At 34.4% G+C, this 23981-nt stretch overlaps 1 protein-coding gene across 1 annotated transcript; it reads left to right on the forward strand.

The window, feature by feature from the left end:
• Positions 1-6941: 6941 nt before the first annotated feature.
• On the forward strand, positions 6942-23695 carry LOC110457388 (sialin-like). Its single transcript, XM_021508639.1, has 11 exons — positions 6942-7065; positions 9720-9907; positions 11376-11609; positions 13985-14072; positions 15346-15441; positions 15596-15738; positions 16531-16680; positions 17757-17889; positions 18781-18936; positions 21560-21645; positions 23331-23695. The coding sequence occupies exons 1-11, from the start codon at positions 6963-6965 to the stop codon at positions 23484-23486; spliced, it is 1533 nt and encodes a 510-aa protein (XP_021364314.1). The 5' UTR covers positions 6942-6962; the 3' UTR covers positions 23487-23695.
• The last annotated feature ends 286 nt before the right edge of the window (positions 23696-23981 follow it).

Below are 23981 nucleotides of genomic sequence, written 5' to 3' on the forward strand. Positions count from 1 at the left end.
ATTATTTGTTGTCATGTCTTGTTTGTTTCATATTTTGCACGAGAAATTTATCAGCTTATTCGGAATCCCGTGTACATGCTCAATGTTGTTTGTGGAATTTTAGATCTGTTTGCAATCTCGGCATCCATTTCATTTTTACCAAAATATATGGAGACGCAATATTCACTTCCGGCTTGGCAAGCTAACATGATGATTGGTATGTTTTATTAAGGAAAAAACTCATTATATCCGGATTTTATTCGAGGAATCACACAACTAAATCATTTACTATATGTTATAACTAAGCTTTTGAGCTAATAGCGTAAATATTTGAAGTTCAAAACTATTGACAACTGTCTAGGTCCATCGATACATCCCTGACAGATTTAATGGCATGGATTTTGACATTGAAGGTTTGTTAATGCTATTTCTCAGGCAGTACTTCAGGGATCAGTCCCAAATTTGATATGTGGGTTCCCCGTGATCCCTAGTTGTTCATGTTTATTTTGTGAGTCATAAGAAAACAAGATGACCGAAAAACAAAGAGTTCTTTCTCATATTGCAATGACCAGTTCTATTTCTTTCACATTAAGTACTGTACTAATAAATTTGTGAAACGATAAACTCACTTCGAAGGTTGTCTTTTATACACAGCAGCATTAGTTTTGGATCAAAAGTTACCTAAAAATGCATTTACTGTTAGGCATTACTCAATGAAACAGATAAGAGAAAAGAAGAGAAATCATCAAACTGATAAAGAACTAATGAAGATGGTACAATGGTGGGCGCAAAGATTCGTCTGGGATCTTTTGGTATTACATTAAAGCAGGCAATTGTATTACTGTTTTTGGATGCTTCGGTAGCCTTGATCGTTAACACAGTATTTGCTACTATGTGCAATCAAGCGTGAGCTTCAGACCACTAATTCTCCCAAAAATTCCCCAGCGGTTGGGGGAAAACAGAGTGATATCTGTTAGGGTTAGTTGTTATCCCTCCGATGGCTCGCTGGGTTTCCGCCTTGGACTTTCCTTCATCACAAAAATAACTTTGTTCCCTTAGTGACGTCGTAATAAAAGCTCTGTAGTGACTATGTACACGACGTTAAATACAGATTATATAGTAATGTTTACGGCTTTATCGGTATTGCTTATAGGGCTGCTGATAATGGTTTCTGCTGGCCTTGGCTCGTTGATTGGAGGATGTGAAGTTTCAAAGGTCAAGTTTTCACCTTTGACCTGCCTCAAGTGTCTCATGGTTATAAAGGTGTTGTTCACGGTCATCACGTTCACCGATTATTTTATTGGCTGTTCAAACCCACCAATCGTCAACTACAATATTCCTATGTACGTAAGTTTCGTATCAGTGTAGCCAAGGTTCGAATTTTCATGGACAGAATATAGTTTCGGGGTAATACATTGATTCAAGTCCAATCAATATTCAGATTTTTCCTTTTTTTATAAAAGTTATGTTTAAGCGTTAACCATTGGTTGCTGTATACATGCAGTTATGACAAAATGGATATGTTTTTTTCTAGTTGTTTCTGATATTTAAGCATATATCCTCGAAGATATTGGACGACCTTAAAGGACTTAAATTTCTATTCTTTACGTCTGTAATGTTTTTCAATGTTAAAGAAGAGTCTTTTGAGAAAACAATTTAAAGAGTATGCCAGTGCCCAACACATCAAACGAAGCCTAATAAAAGCAATTTGAATAGTAAAGGTTTCCAGATTTGAAATTCGTATCAAACAACCGGACGCAAACGTTCACAGAAATTTTCTTATAATGTTGATTGTATTACGTGGTAGGTCTTTTTTTTTTTTTTGTTCCCTTTGAAATTGGAACAACCGTAGATGTCGCTGGAATCTCATAGAAAAGGCCTATGACAAATTCACGTATCTCGCAAATAAACCTTGAAATAAGGAGGCTAGATAGAGGTGCTAATAAAAATACCTTTTATATTTGTGACTTTAACAGACTGGGTATGTTGTAGGGTTAGAATAAGGACACTATACGATCATATTCAGGGGGATGCATCAGGGACTTCATGACACTGTTTATTTCCTTGGATGCATTTGAAAAACAGAAACTTCACACTTATTTATTTTCTAGGGAAGCAAACAGTACTTGTGTTTCACAGTGTTATTGTGACGTCACGGACTATTTTCCGATATGTGGGTCGGACGGCCGGAACTTCTTTTCTCCATGTCAAGCTGGATGTACTGGTAGAGAAAACATGGTACGTTTACCTGAAATATACGTTTTATCTTAATAACATTACACATACATTGAACGATATAGAAATGTCGAAATAGATATTGAACAATATGGAAAGATACGAATTTAAAGAGTTATCTAACGATGACCATATGGGGATTCACAGATTCAGAAATGTTTGGCATACCTAATCTATTTCCAAATTTCATATGTGCAATCGCGTGTGTATGTCTTACTTCCACTTTTCAATGTTACAAAATGGCAGAGTGCGTGGTTCCCAAGGTTTACCGTGATCTGTGGATAACCCACGTTATTCTCTTTTGGGTAGTGGCATGGTTCATACTCGGTTTTTATTTTGAAATATAACCAGTCCTTCTCTTGCATTTGTGATTTATAAAGTTGCAGCTGTTTCCTTAACCTAATTGTAAAGGGGTAATCACCTGTGTGTGCCTTGCGTTCATCTTGCACGCGACAAGTATTTGAACCTATGACCTGAATTACAATAAAGTTTTAATAAAAACGCCTCGTTAATCGTTCGTTATTTTTTCCTCCATCAATGCTTATTATCTGCCATGCTTTGTTAGCTTTTCGAAGATTTACCTCTTGAGTCACATATTCCGCCATGGTGAAAAGGATAAGGATAGCAGAAAAATCTTTTTTCAATAATTCATGCTTTATTTTAGCGTTACATGATAAATCCAGCAAGATCAGATTCGCGGTGTAATGGATGAGGAAAAATACCTTCACATATTTAAACCAACCCTTCTTTGAAAAGAATAGTTGAAGTGCTACGTTGCATAAAAGTACTTTTACTTACTTGAAACATCTCTTCTTTGAGAGAAAGAAATGAACTGCTGTTATCCAGACAGGTACCTTTCCTTACTTGAACCAACTCCTCTTTGACAGTAAAACAGCTTTTATGCAGTAGATATATTCACTAATTTAACACGACTCTACTTTGAAAGGAAGGTATCTTCACTTATTTAAGCAGGAAGAGCTTAATTGATTTAACTCGAAAAGCAGATTTGAAGACGATTTTATTTAAAAAGCGAATAAGGTTTTGGTACCTGTCAATTGTGATTTCAATGTCTTCCTATAGCTTTACACTAACTGCACATGTGCCGGATATGACACAACAGCCCGCTCTGGCCTGTGTCCTACCAGTTTTACAATGGTAACGATTGGCTCCTTCGTGTGCACACTTGGTATGATGCCATCTTTTATCTTCACAATCAGGTAATTACTTGAATCATTTAAAAATAATAATTTAGTTTTCGTTTAAGGAGAGAGATTTTCTACATATCTTTCTCTGGTTCACTACCTCGGTAAAAATTACATAGCAAAGGAATGTGCACTTTGATATTCATCAACATCAGATTCGAACCAGGACAACAATGACTAACGGAAAATGTAAAGTTTGTTATGTAATAAGGACTCATAAAGTTCCATCAATATGACTCCTTTTTTACTACGTCTTTTTCCTCTTACAGGTTCAAACTATTACTATATGTATATATAGGTTACATACATTGCATCTTATATATTTTTTCTTTGTTTTCATGTGCATGTACGTATGTTTTCGTGTAAATGCATGCATTTGCTTGCATGCAAATGATTAATCTACGAAATTTCCTTAATAACATTTATGTCAAAGCTCATTAGTAACTAGTAATAATTGTAACGGATGGCCGTTACAGATTAGTCCCCCAAACGACCCCTGATGGACTTAAGGACTTAGGCAGATTCAGACCAAATCTAAAATTTCGACCAATCAGAGGCCCCAATTACGATACCATGGCAAGTGACCTTTTCGAAACTGTTACAATTGTGTTCTGCATCCCTCTAAACTCCTATGTATCAATTTTGGGCAGATTCAGACAACAGCTTAATTTCGACCAATCAGAGGCCTCCATTTCGTTACCATGGCAACTGAGCTATTCGCAACTGTTACCATTGTGTTCGGTATCCCTCAAAACCCCTATGTACCGATTCCGAGCAGAATCAGACTACATCTATTTCGACCAATCAGAGGCCTCCATTTCGTTACCATGGCAACTGAGCTTTTCGAAACTGTTACCATTGTTTTCGGCATCTCTTTAAACCCTTAAGTACTAATTTTCATTGAACTCAGAGCCCAAATATCCAAAAGCGGAAGTGAGGCTCTGGCGGCCAGCTTGGACTTCCGGTAAAGATGAAAATAGCCTGTTGCACACATTGACCCCCTAATGAGTATATTTGTGTAGTTTCATGATGCTCCGCCCGGTAGTTTCTGAGAAAATCTCTGGACAAGTTCATGGCTGAAGAAGAAGAGGAATAAAAAGAAGAACACAGAACAGAAGAAGAAGAATATAATAATAATAACAAGTGCTAATTGTAATGGGGGGGGGGGGATTACAGATGTCCCCAAAACTGCCCCCATAGTTTCGAAGATGCACCAGAAAAGGTCAGGAATGCCATGATACCCTCACAATATACATGTACATGTGAATTGCGACCAATCAGAAGTGTCTGTGTGGTTGCTATGACAATGATACCTATGCGATTGAATTTGAAGTCCCCTGATACCCCTTTATACTTATTTTCATCAAAATAGAACAATATCTATATTTCGACCAATCAGAAGCATTCATGTGGTTGCTATGTCAACGGAACCTATACAGTTGAAATCACAGTCCCCTGATACCCCTTGTACTTATATTCATCAAATAAGAACAATATCTAAAATTGACCAATCAGAAGCCTCCGTGTGGTTGCTATGGCAACAAAACATATGCGGTTGAATTCGCAGTCCCCTAATACCCTTATATACTAATTTTCATTAAATCTAACAATATTTTTTTTTTCGACCAATCAGAAGCCTCCGCGTGGTTGCTTTGAGGTTGCTATGGTAACGAAACATATGCGGTTGAAATCGCAGTCCCCTAATACCCCTATATACAAAGTTTCAGCAAAATCAAACAATATCTAAAAACGACCAATCAGAAACCTCCATGTGCTTGTTATGGCAACGAAACCTATGCGGTTGAATTCGCAGTCCCCTAATACCGTTATATACCAATTTTCATGAAAAAGCTATTAATATATAAATTTCGACCAATCAGAAGCCTCTGCGTGGTTGGTTTGAGGTTGCTGTGGTAACGAAACATATGCGGTTGAAATCGCAGTCGCCTAATACCCCTATATACCAAGGTTCATCAAAATCGAATAATATTTAAGATTGACCAATCAGAAGCCATCGTGTCGTTGCTATGGCAGCGATTTGATCGGAATTTGAAATGCAATATGCACCCCTACGCATGCTCATCTATAAGTTTGCAAAGTTTCATTAAGTTCTGTCAAGTCATCTCTGAGTTTACGTCCGGACAAGTTCGCGGCGGAAGATATTGAAATAATAATAATAATAACAAGTGCTAAATGTAATTGGGGGTCCATTACACATGTCCCCCAAACTGCCCCCATAGTCGCGAAGATGCACCAGAAAAGGTTAGGAATGCCATAGTACACTTACAAGATACCTGTGAATTGTGACCAATCAGAAGTGTCTGTTGTTGCTATGACAGTCCCCTAATACCCCTATATACCAATTTTCATCAAAATAGAACAATGTCTATATTTCGACCAATCAGAAGCCTCCATGTGGTTGTTATGTCAACGGAACCTATACGGTTGAAATCACAGTCCCCAAATACCCCTATAAACTTATTTTCATCAAAATAAAACAATATCTAAAATTGACCAATCAGAAGCCTCAATGTGGTTCCTATGGCAACGAAACCTATGCGGTTGAATTCGCAGTCCCATAATACCCTTATATACTAATTTTCATTAAAATCTAACAATATATAAATTTCGACCAATCAGAAGCCTCCGCGTGGTTGATTTGAGGTTGCTATGGTAACGAAACATATGCGGTTGAATACCAAGTTTCATCAAAATCGAATAATATCTAAAATTGACCAATCAGAAGCCACGTGTCGTTGCTATGGTAACGATTTGATCGGAATTTAAAACGCAATGTGCACCCCTCCCCATGCTCATCTATAAGTTTGCAAAGTTTCATTAAGTTCTGTCCAGTCATCTCTGAGTTTGCGTCCGGACAAGATCACGGCGATAGAAACGGACCAAAAACAATATGTCCCTCAAACTTCGAAACTTCGTTTGGGGGACATAATAATAAGCAATATGTCCCTCAAACTTCGTTTGGGGGACATAGTAATAAGAAACGGAGTAAAAACAATAAGTCCCCAAACTTTGTTTGGGGGACTTAATTACAATGATATGTTGTCAAAGTAAGGCGATAGAATGAAGTAAAAGTTTATATTTTCCCCTATCGCTTAACTACCGTCTAATATACTGTATTAAGTGTGTCCGTTATAAGATGTTTAATAACTGATTCTACCTATCATTCAACAACCGTCTAATATACTGTGTTAAATTATACGTATACAGGTTTATAAAAAACATATTCTTCCAATCACTTATAACCATTCTTATATACTGTGTTTTGCTTGCACGTATTTGAGGTTTATAATAACAGATTCTACATATCATTCATCAACCGACTTATATACTGTTTTTATTGTGTGCGTATTAAGGTTTATAATAACGTCACTCAAAAGCCGATTTATATACCAAAAAATTGTAATATGCACCTATTCAGATTTATATCAACAGCTTATCCCTATTTAGATAGCAGGTGGTTTTAGCCAGTCACATGCGGCTGATCAGCAGACGATACAAGTCAGATGATGACCAGTAGAGACCAACATGTCCATCAATGCTGACGATGAAACGAGTAAACTTCTTCGATATGGAGCGTCTGAAAATGAAAAGAGTCTGGGGACTCGAAATAATGTTCCTCCTCACAAAGGTATTTAATTAAATTCATTTTTATATAGTTTAGCTCATATGTATTCGACAGTAACGCGCCCAACATCGTTTATAACTAACTGCTACAGTTTGTATGTGTGAGATATTTATATACAAGTATATAAAACAAATTACTATTTGAAATCAAGTCATGACATTTAACTGCATTAATAACATCATTTGATTGTAAAGACTCTTGTTCGATGATCCTGACAAAGCTACAATTCGATTTGAGTGGACAACTCGTACATATTTTACACCTTTAAGTATATACGCTCCACTGATCGTTTGCCTGAATAAGGTGACAGAGTACATGCCGTACTTGTAATCGAGATATCACATATACACACTTTTTGGTTGTGTTACAGGAATCTTGCCACAACCCATACTTACTAACCTGAAACAAATGTTTATAGAAAAACATCTTCTTATTGAGGAAAAAAACTAATTCATGAATATTTGAAATATTTAATCAAGCTGCCTATGCTTACGTGGTTCAGACTCGACCGTAGGCTTCCTATCTGTAATAGATAATCAAATCTTGATATATAAAGTTTTAAGGTCAAATTGTTGATTTCCCACATCAGCTTAACATCATGTTAATGCAGAATTTTTTAAATGATTTTATTGAGGAAAACAATTAATTCAAACCACAGCGACACGTTTTAAGTATTTCCATTGATAAAATTGTAATTTAGAATGTTAAGTTATGCATTGTTTAGTGATTTTTTTATTTATTTTTTATTGCAAATCAATATACCATTTGGTGCTTGTCTGTCGTTAAGTTGATATAAATTTCAACAACTGCACTTTGTTATTGCTGATAAATTCAGGCCAACTTAAAAAAAGTTCCTCTTTCGATTATTTTATTTCGGTGGGTATATAGATAAAATTAGTGATAAACCGACAAATTTTAATCTTTATGTGATTTTAAATTTACCCGTACTACTCTGAAATATTTTGAAATTCGTTAAACAAAGGGCTTTAAAAAATTGTAGTAGTAAGATTTCGTTGAATTGTTAATGTATTAGCGAGGCAATATAAATGTAATCAACAAGGAAGAAGATCGGATTTGTTAGCACAAACAGTACAAACATTCCTGTACATTTGGAATTCCTATTATTAAAATGTTTCATTCACATCCCCTTCAGTTGCAACAGTAGTAAGACAAAACCTTCGGATATCTATTCGTTTAGCACCTAGCATCAGCGTTGAGTCCTAAATGGACGAAACAGCTGATTGGTGCAGTGTAATTTATTGTTGATATACTCTATAACGACATTTTAAAGGTGCTATCACATGTGTGAGTCTAACATTCGTCTGTAAAATGGATTGCTCACTAAAAAATATTTATAAAATATCGAGTTATAAGTAATGCTCAAGAAAACACAAATATTTTATAAATTGTACACTGTTTAGATGTTCAATCTAAGTTTCTGATAATTACTGAAAGTGAAACATAATAGTTCTAATTTGTTACAGTTAGAACAATTAATGATGCAATATATGGAGGTATGCTACAAGGTTCAGTCTTTGCATTATTACTTTATCTATGAACAGAAAAAGGTAAAACCCCTTACCTTTTGTTTCCTTTGGACTTATCGGTATCTATTTTGTAATACCAACTTGATGAAACAGACAGACGATCTAAAATTAAATTGCAAAAAATCCAAACACTGGACAAACGCATGGATTGTAACATTCAACCTCAAAAAAGAAGTGTTTTATTACTTGTACTAATTGACTAATAAAACACCATTTCAATAATGTTAGCATTACATTTAAAACAAATCTACAATTTTAATGATAGTTTATGTTCAAATCGCAAAGGAAAACTATCATTAAGTTTAAATTTAAACCTAAAATTTGAAGAAACCTTTGTATTATAACCTACAAATATTTCAAATACCTATACATTTACCTTTTAATTAAGATGCATGGTTATTAACATTGTATTATAGATAGGAAAATTAGTATTTTAAACATTTTTATATTTAAGTTCACTATTTTGTACAAACATATACATGCATGTATATTACATAACATTCAAATGGCAATTTCACAACTTCTAGGTATAAAGTCCGTTTCGTTGACATGGAAAAATACAGTCGGCAGATTTAAGAAAAAAGCAAATTAATGATTGGTATCACCTACCCGATCAGGTGTCTTTCTCTGGGTACTCCGGTTTCCTCCCCTACCATCATCAAGGCCAACAAGAATGATTAAAATAATTCGCAATGACTTATTCATAATTGTTGTAAAATATATAGCGTTTATGTTCAACGATTATTATTATATCGAGAAAAGATATGGAACGGATATGACTGTGATGATAATACCTAGCAAATATAACAAGTATGTAATTGTTGAGGCCGAAATAGGTATAGGGGTATACAATTATCATGTAGGAAAAATATACCAAATGAAAAGTAAAATAAATTGTTAATTGTCTACTTCGTATACTGTGATTTTGCACCGACTTATATATGTTAGCATTCACGCTAGAAGGAAAGTAATTATCTCCATAACTATATAAACAGTTCCTTGTCTATTGTAATTTTGATACATATTTGTTAATATGGGTGTATATTTGATGATTTCCTTAATAACAACTCCTGTCTTCAATAAGAAAACGTATTTTGTTATTATTGCTAGGATACGGAGCCCGCCACACTCTAGCTGTCCTCGCATTCTTTGGGTGTTTTAACACCTATGCCATGCGATTCAATCTTAGCGTTGCTATGGTTGCGATGACAAACCATACGGACATTCGATCTGATTCGAATCTGACAACCGGAAGTGAATGTCCAAGCATGAATCAAACAAAAAAGGCAGTGAATCAGGTAAGCTATGTAAACAAATTCATCTTCGAAATCCAAGGATTCCGATCTCAGCAGACATCCTCACCTCAACCCGGGGAAAACATATCTATGAAAAGATAAATATATCTTTAAATATTTTTTATAAATGTCCTGACAAAAATATAGCATGCAATTAGTTATTTGATTATGTAAGGTGTAAGAAACTGGCCAGTTGTTATGCTGATTTCAGGACTTCAAAGTCAGCCATTGTTACGGTTATTCTCCCTTTCGGTTCTATGGATGTTCACCAAAGGCTCAAACTAGCCTGCCGGTACATGTTTCATCAATATACAACCAGATATTACAAAAACGTATTTAACCAGATATTCCATAACCCGTATATAACCAGATATCTCGTAACTCGTATATAACCAGATATCCCATAATCCGTATATAACCAGATATCAGATAAAACATGTTTCATTGTATTTCACGGCAAATGTTTACAGCAAGTATTGCAGTTTTTAAAACTATCTCCTTTCAAATGTAATAAAAATGATAAAAAGTAATACATGAAATAAATATGTATTTGTACATTAGTATGGAAGTGAGGGAAACCTGTCATATAGAAGGTAGCAGAATCACATTTTTAATTTTTGTGGGATGATATATAAAAAATATAAAGCTAGATATTTAAAGCCATTGCATATTTTTTCCAACTTACTGAAATATAATAACAAATAAAGATTAATAGAACACTTCGCCTATATTTGTGTAATGCCTGAATGGAAAATTGAACAAAACCGTCAAATAATTGAACTATGGACCTCTACATTGTAGACAGACGTTATTTGATAGAATGATACCTCTTTTAAAATCCTGTAGTCTGATCGGTCGAGACAAATCATTCATTTCACACTAACACTCACTTTAACACTGAGTCAATGACAGGGTGCTTTCAAACGCCCTAGCAACGAGTGACAGTGTGTAACATAGCAAAATAGTGACCGCGCAAAATAGTGAAAAAAATGGGCGTACGGTTCGTTTCATCAGTTTGCATTACGAATCATTGCACATATGAAGGTCCGAAGAAACATAATTTGTTACAAATTTAAAAACTTTGTTTATTATTGACTTTCGGCAAAATACATAAATAGTGACGATAGGGTGAAAGTGATACCCTCATGATAACATTAGGAACTATCACACTCTGATGAATGTAGTATTTATATACAAGTTTAATAATATATGTTCCAATCCACAAATATGGTCACTGGCCAAGTCCCCAATTAAGAGGTTTTTTAATGTAGCGCAAAAGGACTATTTTATCACTGACATATTCCCCACATTTCATCACATAGTAAAGTACTGGGATACTACTTGAATCGTTCTTCTAGCGAAAGAAAAACAAATATCAAATTAAGCATCAATTTCCTTATGAATTGTACATGTATACGTTCGACACTACGCCCCATTCTGTTTTCAATTTTGTTTTGTTTTGGTATAACAGGCTCCAGAATTTGATTGGGATGAGGCAACGCAGGGATTCATATTGAGCTCGTTTTTCTACGGGTATGTCGTCACTCAGATACCCGGGGGTTGGCTAGCAGGACGATTTGGCGGAAAACTACTTTTCGGACTGAGTGTCTTGATACCAGGGATTCTGACAATTATCACACCCCTGGTTACAAAACTAGGACCAGCTGCGCTCATAGTTACCCGAGTTTTAGAGGGATTAGCTGGCGTAAGTATTACTTGAGAGAGGATAGAGTTAAGGGTCCTATCAACAGCTTAGGTGAATTAAGGACGTTTTGGTTAAGGTAAACAAAACATCACAGCGCCCAAGGACAAGGGCACAAAACATAAAAAAATCATTATAATATTCAATATTGATCAATTGGAAACTCCTTAAAATAATGGCTGAGCTTGATCTCCATTTTATCATATCTATTGCAATTTATCCGTACTACAATGTTTAGACTTTTTAAGATTAATTCGAAATTGTATGCGAAAAGATATTCGCAGCAAGCTTATGAGTACTGAATCAACTGAAACATGAAAACAACATAAATAGGTGAAGAAGGGGTATCGCTACCAAGAAAATGAAACATCACGATCGGAAAGTCACAAGCTGTCCCCGTTGAACATTTTGTTCGTTAAGATTGAGGAATGCAACTGAAGAATACATTGTATATAGTGTCCTTGATTGATTCCAAGCCCTGGAGTATATATTATGATCGATGTGCTCTATGAATTTTTTGATATTCAAAGATAGCACATCGTCAATATCTCTGAATGTGAAATTGAACCGCTTTGCTTGTTTTTTGTTACCAGTCCTGATAAGCGTATCGATAGATTCACCTTCATGTGAAAACAAATCCAAATCGGCAAAAAGATGGTCACAGTTTGTTCCCTAAGAAATACATAATCTGCTAGGAAACTTGTCATCAAACTCACCAAAGATGTTGTCAATCATGAAATAATTCTTAACCACAATATCATTCTCGGTATATATCGTGTTGGCCCAATGTGTACTTTTCACAAAACATGCTCCAAAAATAATTTGCAACCTCCTATTTATATGAAGGCTCGCCTTTTCTTAAAAAAGGATGCTTTCGTAACAAGAAAACGAATACGTTCCTTGTTTGGTAGTAGAAAAGGTAGAGTGAATGGTCGAAAAATCAAATGATTTGGTAGACGCAACAATTTTCAAAAGAGGATGATCTAGATTCATCGAAAACTCTTTGGATTTCTTCAACATTCTATTTATTTCACTTCTAAAGTGTCATAATACGACCCTAGTTATATAGTACTGAGAATGATACAGGTAACAGTGAGGTTTAGCTAATTGCTTTGTTGAGCAACTAGAAGAGCCTACGATAAAACGCTATTCATATGGATTCTCTTGAAAGTTTTGACAGCCAATACAAACGAGGCAGGTCTGTATTTTAAGAATTAGTGGCTATTCGGAAATATTGTCATACATGATTGTGCTCGTATTTCGTCATTCTAAAAATTCGAAAATGTGTAAAGATTTTTTGGGGGTTATTTCAGAAGCTAAGTTCTTTCTGGAAACAGGTTATGTAATCGGGTTTGCAGATAAACATTGTGTTAATATATATGCTTTGTCTGCAGAAACAACAACATACCTATCATGCAGATCATTGATTGTTGTTTGGACAGCGGGTCAAGAAATGCAGGCCTGTGTCTTGTTTTCAGTTTAGATTTCAATCATCTAATTTTTTTTAGAATGATGGACCGGATGGATTTGACACTCTCTGAACGGGAATCCAATTCAACATGCTCTCGATTTGCCAAGTGTCTGGCGTAGTATTCCACATAATGCATAAGCATATTGAAATTATCATACAAATTGATAGTAGGGTTTCTCGATACTTATGACACTTCTTGGAAGGCTCCCTTATCTTTACATAATGGATAATATTTAGATCGCTAGTTACCACGTATCCAGGCGAACAATGGTGATATTGGGACGTCGAGCAAAAACATGCTGTGGGGGAGTTATTCTAAGGTCATCTAAGATCGTGCTAAAAATAAACCGTGATTCTTAGTTAACGTAAGATGAACATGTGAAAACTTGAAAAAGGAGACAGTGGCACAGATTTGAAAATGTGCTTCCCCGATTGGTTGAATAACGACTTCATAATGAATCATGTACAGTTTCGCCTTTTTGTTAAATACAAAACACTGAAAACACTCTGCTTAAAAGAGTGTGTTTTGTTTCTTTTACAACAACAAATTACAAGAAATGGAGCAGTTTCTTACAAATTTTATCTTTCATACATAAACAAGTTTGTACTTTTTTGAATACACTTTGTCACGGATGCATGCATTGTTCACACAGATAATTAATATGTGTACAAGAAATAGGAACTTTTATATTGATAAAATATGTTTTATATTAGGAGGATAAATATCCTTCTTATTTAAAACAAATATATGTACACAAGTATATCACTTTAATTACATAAATGTCTTAAGAAGTATATATAATTTCTTTATAGAATATCAGTCGTAAACAGTTTTTAGTGTTCAACTATGTCCCAAAGTGTGTCATATTGTAAGTAAAATATTATATTGATTTATTCTTAAAATAAGGGATTGACTTTCCCAGCGCTCGCCTCCATGCTTGGACAATGGGTACCGGAAATGGAAAGGACCATAATTCCAATGTTCATTTTTGCAGGTAAAACATATTAAGCGAGCATTTATGTCAATGGTCTGCTGTATAGAGAGATATCTCCGCTGTTACATTAAAACTGTGATTTTTGAAGTAAATGATAAATCTTCGAAGTCAACCATTTACCAAATACCGAAAGTTATAGAAAATTGTAAAAAGGCAGTACGCCAGATACACTTTTTTTCGAAACAATTCAAAAATAACAATGTACACAATCGAAGTTATGTACAGTGTCGGCTACGCTCCAATGTTTTGATCCTATTCCTTAAAATAATATTGAACCACATCCAAAGAACTGTCGTAAACCTATACTTATAGCAACATTGCAACACATCGAACATTTTGTGGCTCGTAACTTAGAAAAAATATATAATAACTAAACAATTTGAAGGTTGTTTAGATAATTACGGGGGCCTAAACCTTTTAAAGAACAATATCTGTATTAACAATTCTGAGATTGTTTTCAAAGAGGAATACTTTAAGAGTGTAAAATAATATTCAGACTTTTTGTTAGTGAAGAATATTTAAGATACATGAAAAAAGATATCTGAGCTTGTCTTCGTAATGAGGGATACTTATGGAAAAATCAGCATGGATTAGGTTATGTTAAAGTGAGAAATACCAAAGGGAAACAAATAGCATGCTGATATATTACGCATACCTATAATGAAGGGTTATCTTTTTAAATTGGATGAAATTTTATTATTCACCAATGAAAATATCCATTTAAAAATGTTAAGAGCAGAGTAATATGTATTGGGTAATCTTAGTGAATGTGGTTGTTAGCCGATGCCTGCACTACCTTTTCCTCCTAGAAGAGTGAAACAGCTATAAGGCACAGTGTAACACATTTTGGCCTATTGCATCTTTTACCAACTGTTGAAGGTTCAGTCACAGGTGTTTGTTACTTTCATCCTTCCAGATACAAAGGTATAAATATAGTAGACACTGCTGGTGGATATGTTCACTGTATACCAGGACATTTTTACCCAGTAAAATTTTCGCTCTTTTGCGGTAAAATATAATTTCGCCTTATGTTAATTCGCACTTCACATTTAATTAATATGTATATTATGCTGTTTACAAACGTTTGCTGTGATTATAAATTTGCCCTCATTCGAGAGGTTGAAAAAGGCGAAAAGTCAACTGCAGCGAAAACTTCCTGGTATACAGTATATCAATATAGCAATGGACCGAAATATCCATGTCCATATTTGATATGCTTTTTTGTAAAGTTTATATCATGATTAACGTTGGTGTTTGTGTCAAAACGTCACAGGTTGCAGTCTAGGAAATACTGTATGTCTACCAATAGTGGGTTATTTGTCTACATCTGAATCGATGGGTGGATGGCCGTCCGGCTTCTACATATTTGGTGAGCATTATTTCATTATTTCATACAGCATATGTAGCATGTAGCATATCAAATTATTCAACGTACTCCTTCAATACAAATAAAACTACATGTAAAACAAATACACTTTTTAATCAGTGTGGGCTTTTAATATTTCATACATTTTATGTTCCAGGCGGGCTGGCGTGCGTTTGGTATTTATTTTGGCAGTTTTTAGTACACAACACTCCCGTGCAGCATCCCACAATATCCAAAGCGGAGCGGGATTATATTCAAAGTACAACCGGAGCTACGACAGCAGTGAAAATGTCAAGTAAAGTACGACATCAACGTTACTAACACTGTCAAAGACATTTTAGTATCACCCTATATTGGAAAAAAGTTTAATACTTATGCTTTTATTTTTATTTTTTTCTAAAAAAATAACTACATAAGAATCCCATTCAAATTAAGACTCTCAGTAATGGTTAGATGATGGAACAGCCTAATACCATGTGCATTTTCCTGTTACTATTAAATAAACTCAAATATATACCGTGGGGAAAAAGCATAGCGAAAAATAATAAGGTCGTAACTTCGTCACGGTTTGAAATGTATTAAAACTTGGACGTAAAACAGATAGGCCGACCTAAGAAGTGACCTTTTCACATGTAGCAGTACCGTACATATAAAACTACTCCTATCACAGACAATGATATGGTGAAAGGATTTAAATATGTAAATGGGAAATTGTTATCAATAAAATGGTGTAGACTTTAATTGTAAATTGCAGTTAAGTCGCCACATCGTTTCGCACGAGAGGGAATGTATCCTTTTAGCGCGAATGGTAGTACCGCGGACTGTGTAGCCCGGGGTCGGATGTCCGATGCAAGGTTGAATACTATTCTATTTCATATTTCATTTATATTGCATTCTCATAAAAATCACTTATAATTTTATGTTTATATCGTTTATTCCCAAGGTCTGCTAGTTCCAAACAATAAATTTGAAGATCTGCCATGTTTGTGTATCTCGGGTGAGCCTTTTTGTCCTAGTACAGGAAGATAATTGTATGTCATTTAGCTCATTTGCTGTTTCGATAAAAATAATATGTTTTTGTTATTCCGGTAGGATTACATCGTACCATGGCGAGCTATACTGACGTCATCAGCGGTGTGGGCAGTAGTCGTTCTTAACTTTACGACGTCATGGGGGTATTTTGTCACGCTGACGTCACTTCCTACATATATGAACAAAATACAGAAATACGATATCGCACAGGTAAGTTAAAACCTTTGATCTCTAGGTGCAATACTAATGAATTGTCATTGTTGTTGACCTTCTACAAAGGCATTTAACCACCTTTCTAGATCTATAAGATAAATATAGGAAGTTGCTATCGGAAAAGTAGGATTGTTTTCATCAATGATATTAAATATCGTTTGTATTTTGTAAGTTACATAGGTAACTAAAGGTTGTTAGTTGTGATCAATAATTAATTACAATGACCTACGTTCATGGTCATCCTGGTAAACCAGTGTCCATATCATAGAACTATGTCGACTAAATATACTAGATAATAAATAGCATACTCCCAATAGAAGACAGTAACATCAAAAACTCTTGGAACAGTATTTAAATATAACATACTATAAACATTATTTATTTTAAATAGATTTAAATGATTGTGCGTAAATCAAGTCAATGCTATTTACAGCAAAAATGTATCAAAATGGTTTAAAAGCTAAACAAAATTTTCTTTTATGCCGATACACCTGCTATGTATCACACGTGTGGAATGAAGTTTAATTTTAATCCACACCGTTTCTCTCAGACATATTCTTCATATCTTACAATGTAAAACACCTGTTACATGTAAGTATCACCTCTCGCAATTAAACATAACATATCTTTACCTTAACAGTAAAATATGTAACAAAAATGGATACCTTCTAAATGACTCTTACTCAAAGTGAAAATACTTTACATCCAGAAATTTGCAAAATATCTTATCTCACAAACATCGAAACACGATCTAAACATCCAAAATTATATCAAAAATCTTCTCTCGCTATCAAAGTGGAAAGTGCTTTACTTTTACAGTCAGATATATTTCAATTGTTTTTACCTTTCAATTTTTTTTTCTCTAAATGAAAGCGGAAATATGTTTACATCATTTGTTTTTTTTAAATGTAATCATATTCCTTATAGTAATATTGGAATATCAAACGTATATATGTAATTATTATATTCATATTTCAACACATCCACATAAAGTTGATAAAGTAAAGAAAGAAACATTTTGACACTTTTTCTAATGACACCAATATTGTTTTCGTTATAATTAAATGGTATAGGATGGCCTATTGGTTGCACTTCCTGATCTCGTCAACCTTATATTAGGACTCATCACAAGCTGGATATCAGACTACCTACGTCAAAAAGGGTACCTGTCGACAGTAGCCGTCCGAAAACTCACAACTTTAATTGGTAAATTTTAATGTTTGATACATAGATTAAGCTATTTTTCATTGATTGGATTCTTACTTAGTAACTGTACATTTCACGTTTTGGTCCATAGGGATTTTTAATTAATTAACTTGTAATTCGATAAAGAGGATACAAATCTTTGATATTTTAGTTATGAAACTCGAATAATTGAAAGCAATCTTAAATAATATTTCGAAATAAAAATAAATAAATACATGAATAGAAAAAACGAAACCAAGATTTTTTCTTTCTGATAACGTAGCGCAAAATGTACAGTCATACAATTAACAAATCATAATGCTAGTAGGTCATTTTCCAATTTCACATTGTCCTTATTTTGATAGCAGACTAAGGTTCTTTGTAATGAGTGTACCGTTTACTAAACATGACGTTAATGCCAAGTAAAATTGTTCTGGTGAGCCTGTATTCTTGAAACCTTTCTCATGCTCAAGCCTAATTACTTTCGGTTATATACTCTTTTTTTAAATATCATTTTGTCAACGTTTTCGAAAAGAAATTGAGAGACACGACGCTAAATACTGTTTTCAATATTAACAATTGACTTTCTGATCGTTGACATGATTAAGGTGAGTTACAAGAAAGCTGGCTTGAGCACATAATCCATGCTTGAGCATGAGAACGTTTTCATGAATAGAGGCCCTGAAATTAACTGAATGAATGAACTCTGGCCCAGAAGCTTAAACTTGACCCGGATGAGTGAACTTGGCAATGCTTTTTAAACTTTAATCCGAGTTTTAATTCGGACTGTGTTGAGTCAGGTCTGATGGGAAAGGGTGAACTATATTGGGGAGATGTAAACTCAGACCTGTATTATTGAAATACCCTGACAAAACAAGTAAGTTGACGTCGTGATTAATAATTATTTTCCAGGACTGTCGGCGGCCGCCGTAGTGCTTCCGTTCATCACTCTTGCCGGATGTAACAACGTGGTTGTCGTATTACTTATTGTGGCCGGGAACGGAATGCTGGGAGTTTCCGTGACAGGCCTTAGCTCAAACATATACGACATAGGCCATAACTATGCAGGTGATTTAGGATAGATATGTAGCACAGTTTACAAGATAATGCCGGTTTTTGTATATATCTTCAGGATCTTAGTTTTTTTAAAGAGACTTAAGAGATTGTTTTTCAGAATAATTGCCATTTTGTAGTTTGTATGGTGGTATTCGTATTATTTAAAAAAATCACCTTGCATATAATGGATTGGGAAACAAATGTTTTGTTTCATATCACTTTGCTTTATCAATAAAGTTTCAAGCCAATGTATTGTACCCATTTTCAAATAAAATGTGTTCAATGTATCTCTCTTTAAAGATATCTTATAGTAATCATGGCTAAATTTGTATTTCCCCACTTTAAGTTGTATGATATATCAGATCATCCAACTAGTCTATGTAATGATGATCCCAAAGGCTATTTGTATATACCCGAGTAATAGATAAACTATATTTATCACATAACTGACCTATTTTACTGTGTCATACGGGCATGCCATAAATATGGAATTACAAACCTATAATAAAACCTAAAGATGCTGCGGTTGGTCAAAACCGTGGAAACTTATTCCTACGCCTCTACAGGACTACCTTTGTTTTCTTACCACATGATTCCATTACTATTATTTTGTCATTATTAGTTTCGTTGCATTTAAAACTGTTCATTATTTAAAACAAATCTGGAACTACTTTGTACTGTGAGGAACGACAATACTATGCAGAGTAATTTGGTTTTGACTTTAAAATAGTCAGCTGATAACACGTAATCGTGTTTGAAGTTAATTTTTCAACTTATGAATGCTATGTGATAAATATACTCTCTAATGTGTGTACATGTCATATTGTATTTATTAAGCTGGCTCAATAAATTAATATAACTCGAGCCTTCAAATTATTGAACTCGTTTTATAAATTCAATATAACGTGGCAACGTACTCGTACAACAATTATGAAACACGTTATATAAACTTATCTTAACCATCTTCTCTTGTTGGTTTGGATGTTAGCGCACATGCCTCGGTTACTCGAAGGTTGATATGAGATAGCCAGTGGCTAGGAAAATGTTTAAGATATGAACACACAAACAATAAGAACATCTAATAGCTTGGATGAAACAACTAGGATTAGTGTGCTTTTTAACAGTATTTTCAACTTTTCACAAACCGCTGATTCTAGGTAACCAACTTTGACCAAACAGGGCCTGAACTTCTTGGGTTTAAATGTGGAGGAAAACCATAGTACCATGCCAAAATACCTATGTGGTTTGGCAGTTGAACCAATACCTTTTCACCTCCGATCTGGGAATCGAACCCCGATTGTCTTGGTGAAAGGCGAGTGCGTTATCCACTGCGCCACCCGGCCGACCGTTTTTGACGATGACTTGTGACGGCTATCAATGTTCTTAGACAGTTGTTTTTCCATTAAAGAATATTCAAGGCTATTTTCAAATCTGTTTCTAAAAAACATATCTAACATATAATACAATGGTTTTTTACAAGGAATATTTTTGGTAAGGCCTCTTTAAAACACCATACATGTTACTGGTTTGGTCATCCCGATTGCAATATTTGAAAGAAATGACTTACTTTAAAGAAAAATTGCATTCGTTCTGAAATTATTTGCAATATTTTTTCAGATTCAATGTCATACAAATATTACAGTTATTGGAGTTCATTGTATTATTTCTATCAGATCATTGTTTCTGCGATACTGCTGTTTCGATGGGTTATTATATGTCAGATTTATCCAGATTTTACAATTATATTTTCTATTCTGCTCAAGATATTCCGTGCAATGCATTTACAAAGCAACAACAAATTCACTACACAAGTTCTAATTCAAGAGCTGAAATTACGTTCGTCCTTTCAATTAGAAGTGCAGGATTTTCTCCATTAGTCGAAATTTACAATCGCATTCTGAAGGTCGATCAAGTCTACCCCCACAATCTCTAGAGCAATATACTGGAGGAGCGGTAGTTTAGTGGTAGGACGCCGGGCTCGTGACCGAAGGGTTACGGGCTCGAGTCACGTCACGTCACGGCACTATGTTGTATCTTTAGACAAGATACTTCACTCCGCTTGTTCCAGCCTACGGAGCCGTAAATAAGTACGTGGTTGGGCAGTGCTAGAATTGTTGAATGCTAGCTGTAAGCGACGAAATGGCAGCTACGGCTGAATGCTCCCCAGTGAGTTGAGAATGCTATTCGCTGGTTGCAAAGGCCCTATAACCACGGATAATAATTTGTGAACCACTTTGAGACGACCTAAGACCTAGGTTGTGATAAAGCGGTATATAAGAACCTAGAATTATTATCATTTTTTCATATACAGGAGATATCTCAATAATTCAAGCTAAGCCTGCACCAAAACATGTAACAATATTAATCAATTACTTTGAAAATACTGCTATTTGGGTTTTTTTGAGATTATTGCGATGATTTGATAATTTATTAAAAAAAATAAAAAAATAGATAAAAATAAACCAATCAATGAAAACAGAACAAAAAATAAAAAAGAAGTGCTGAAACAGAAAAAAAACTGCTGTTCTATATATTTAACCTAAAAATCATGGAAAGATATAAAATAATTTTACATATCCATAATTTATGTACTTCTACTGTAATATATGCAAAAATGCACGTTTTATATTCACAGGTACACTTTCTGGAATCTCCAATTTCTTCGGGAATATGCCAGGGATAATAGCGCCTTACGCTGTTGGCCTTATCACAAATAATCAGGTTAGTTATTGAGACTATTCACGTTTATAACATTAGTTCACAATGGATGAGTCAAGTTTCATTTTTGACCTCAGACTCACTACAACACGTCATTAAAAGATATTACATAATTTCTGCGTCAAATTTTAAAACAAGATCTGGAACACAGATATTACGTTCAGAAAATCAAATATCAATAAATTGTCACATATTCCACTTGCCTTAATCTGTTGAAATTATTCTGATTGGTTGATACATTTCATATCACAAATATAACTACAGTAGTTCTTACTATCTTAGTTATTTGGGTCAATATACTTCATGTTTTAGCTAACATAAAGTATAAACATGATTTTGTTTTTCGAACCTACTATTGATCATTGTTTTAAATTACATATCTACAAATAACCACTTGACGGGTTTCTTAAAAATTGCACATTATTTGTGTTTCAAGTAAAACGTTGTGTTCAGGGTTTGTCGTGAGAACAATTTTCTCATCGCGTGCACGTGGATACAATCGAGAGGTTACCGCAGGTGGACTCGATACTTTAAGCACGTGATAGCGATAAAAATCAATCGAGCATCAAGACCCTGAAAACATTGTGCGATAAGCTGTTTGTCATCTATATACTTCTACCTTATATATTTCTCCACCCATTAAAAGTCAGCTGAACACCGTATTTTCAAAATGACTGATGGACTCAATGATCCTCAATCGCAAGGTCCTCGGTTATGACAAATGTAAACAAATAGAAAATTTACTCGGATGAATAACATAAACCTCAACACTATGTAGGACAATATTTCAGATACAATTGTACAGCCATTGGCTTCTCCACACGCACAGTTACGCTTAAAATGGTGTTGTCATCCTCACAATATTTTTTTTGTAACTTTATTTTGATTCTTTAAAACGGACTAATTTCTTATGTTAATCACTTTTGTGCGGATACCCTTTCGGGTTCAGGACGTCACCTGGCGCCTAAAGGCGGTTTTGTTTTGAGAAAATACCTTTCTAAATGGGAAAATATATTATCCCAGATGAAAAGATGAAAATATGTTAAATTAACGAAGTTAAAGCGACCGTCTAGACTATGTTGTTTGTAAATTTTCTGATGCAATAATCTCCATCAAGATACATTTACAAACATTAAACAGTTACAAGAAGCACATAAAAAAACAATTTATTACATTTTGCCAGTGAAATATCGGATTCTATCAACTTGATAAAACTAATATCTTTCACACAGTGACTAATATCAAAAGTGATATTTTGACAGTGTGAAAATATCACTTTTTGATATTGACCAATCATAACGGTATCTTCTATTCACTGCATTCAGAATTGTGTTGAGTATCCCATTCAAAATGGTGCGCAGCCTTGTTGTCAAGTGTGACGTCATTAGGATATGGCGCTAATAATTACGCTCCTAATAACCGCCCTTTTATAATGCATTACTAATTTCATGTTTTATGCTTTAAAAATGTAATAAATAGAAAATGTAATGGTGTCTTCAGTAATAACAAATATATTTCACTCGTGTGGCTAATATTTTGATCGTTTTCACTCGTGCTGCGCACTCGTGTAAAATATCAAAATATTAGCCACAATCGTGAAATATATTTTTTATTACTGACGACACCATCAAATATCAAATGCACATACACATTTTGAATAAATAGTTTTGTTTTGCTGTTATTGACAGGAAACCATGGCGAGATGGGAGATAGTTTTCTACATATCCATGGCTCTGTATTTATTTGGACTTGTCTCGTTTCTCATATTTGGCAAAGGATCAGAACAACCTTGGAACAGGGTTCCCAAGGAAATGACACACTATACCGAAACTAAGGAGCAATAACTATAACTTAACTGTTGTAAATCTACATTAGGTCTGTACTGATTATGTCAAGGAAACTTCCATTGCCACTTTAATATACGTAGATAAGGATTGATTATCGCAGATTGGAGACAAAACGTCCAAGCTGATGTGGTTTCGTCAGTTGGACGACTCGTCTCCTATCTGCGTGTAATTTATGTGTTGTTATGATTTTTGTTTTTGTTAATAAATGATGCTTATAAGAACAAGTTTGTACATTATATTTGTCATTGTCAATGTATGCATATTACAAAGAACGTGATTTTTTCTTTCTTTATCATTTATTTCCTAGCAATGGAATCTGGCAGATTTGAGTCCCTTGTGTCAACATATGTACAATATGTATCTTTATATCGCAGGATGTTCGTTCGCCATTCAAATATACTGTTACATACTCATTCATTCAAATCAAAGTCTTACATACCAATGACTATGTACCATTCATACTATATAATAAGAAGGTCATTCAATAACTGC

This window comes from Mizuhopecten yessoensis, unplaced genomic scaffold (assembly GCF_002113885.1).
Source record: "Mizuhopecten yessoensis strain PY_sf001 unplaced genomic scaffold, ASM211388v2 scaffold9109, whole genome shotgun sequence".
NCBI classification, from domain to species: domain Eukaryota; kingdom Metazoa; phylum Mollusca; class Bivalvia; order Pectinida; family Pectinidae; genus Mizuhopecten; species Mizuhopecten yessoensis.

Excerpts from the sequence above, each read along its gene's own strand:
- LOC110457388 (XM_021508639.1), top strand. The coding sequence starts at position 6,963 with ATGTCCATCAATGCTGACGATGAAACGAGTAAACTTCTTCGATATGGA. Across the intron at positions 14,073-15,345 it reads TCCAATGTTCATTTTTGCAG|GTTGCAGTCTAGGAAATACT; the intron begins GTAAAACATATT and ends AAAACGTCACAG. Across the intron at positions 16,681-17,756 it reads AGAAATACGATATCGCACAG|GATGGCCTATTGGTTGCACT; the intron begins GTAAGTTAAAAC and ends TAAATGGTATAG.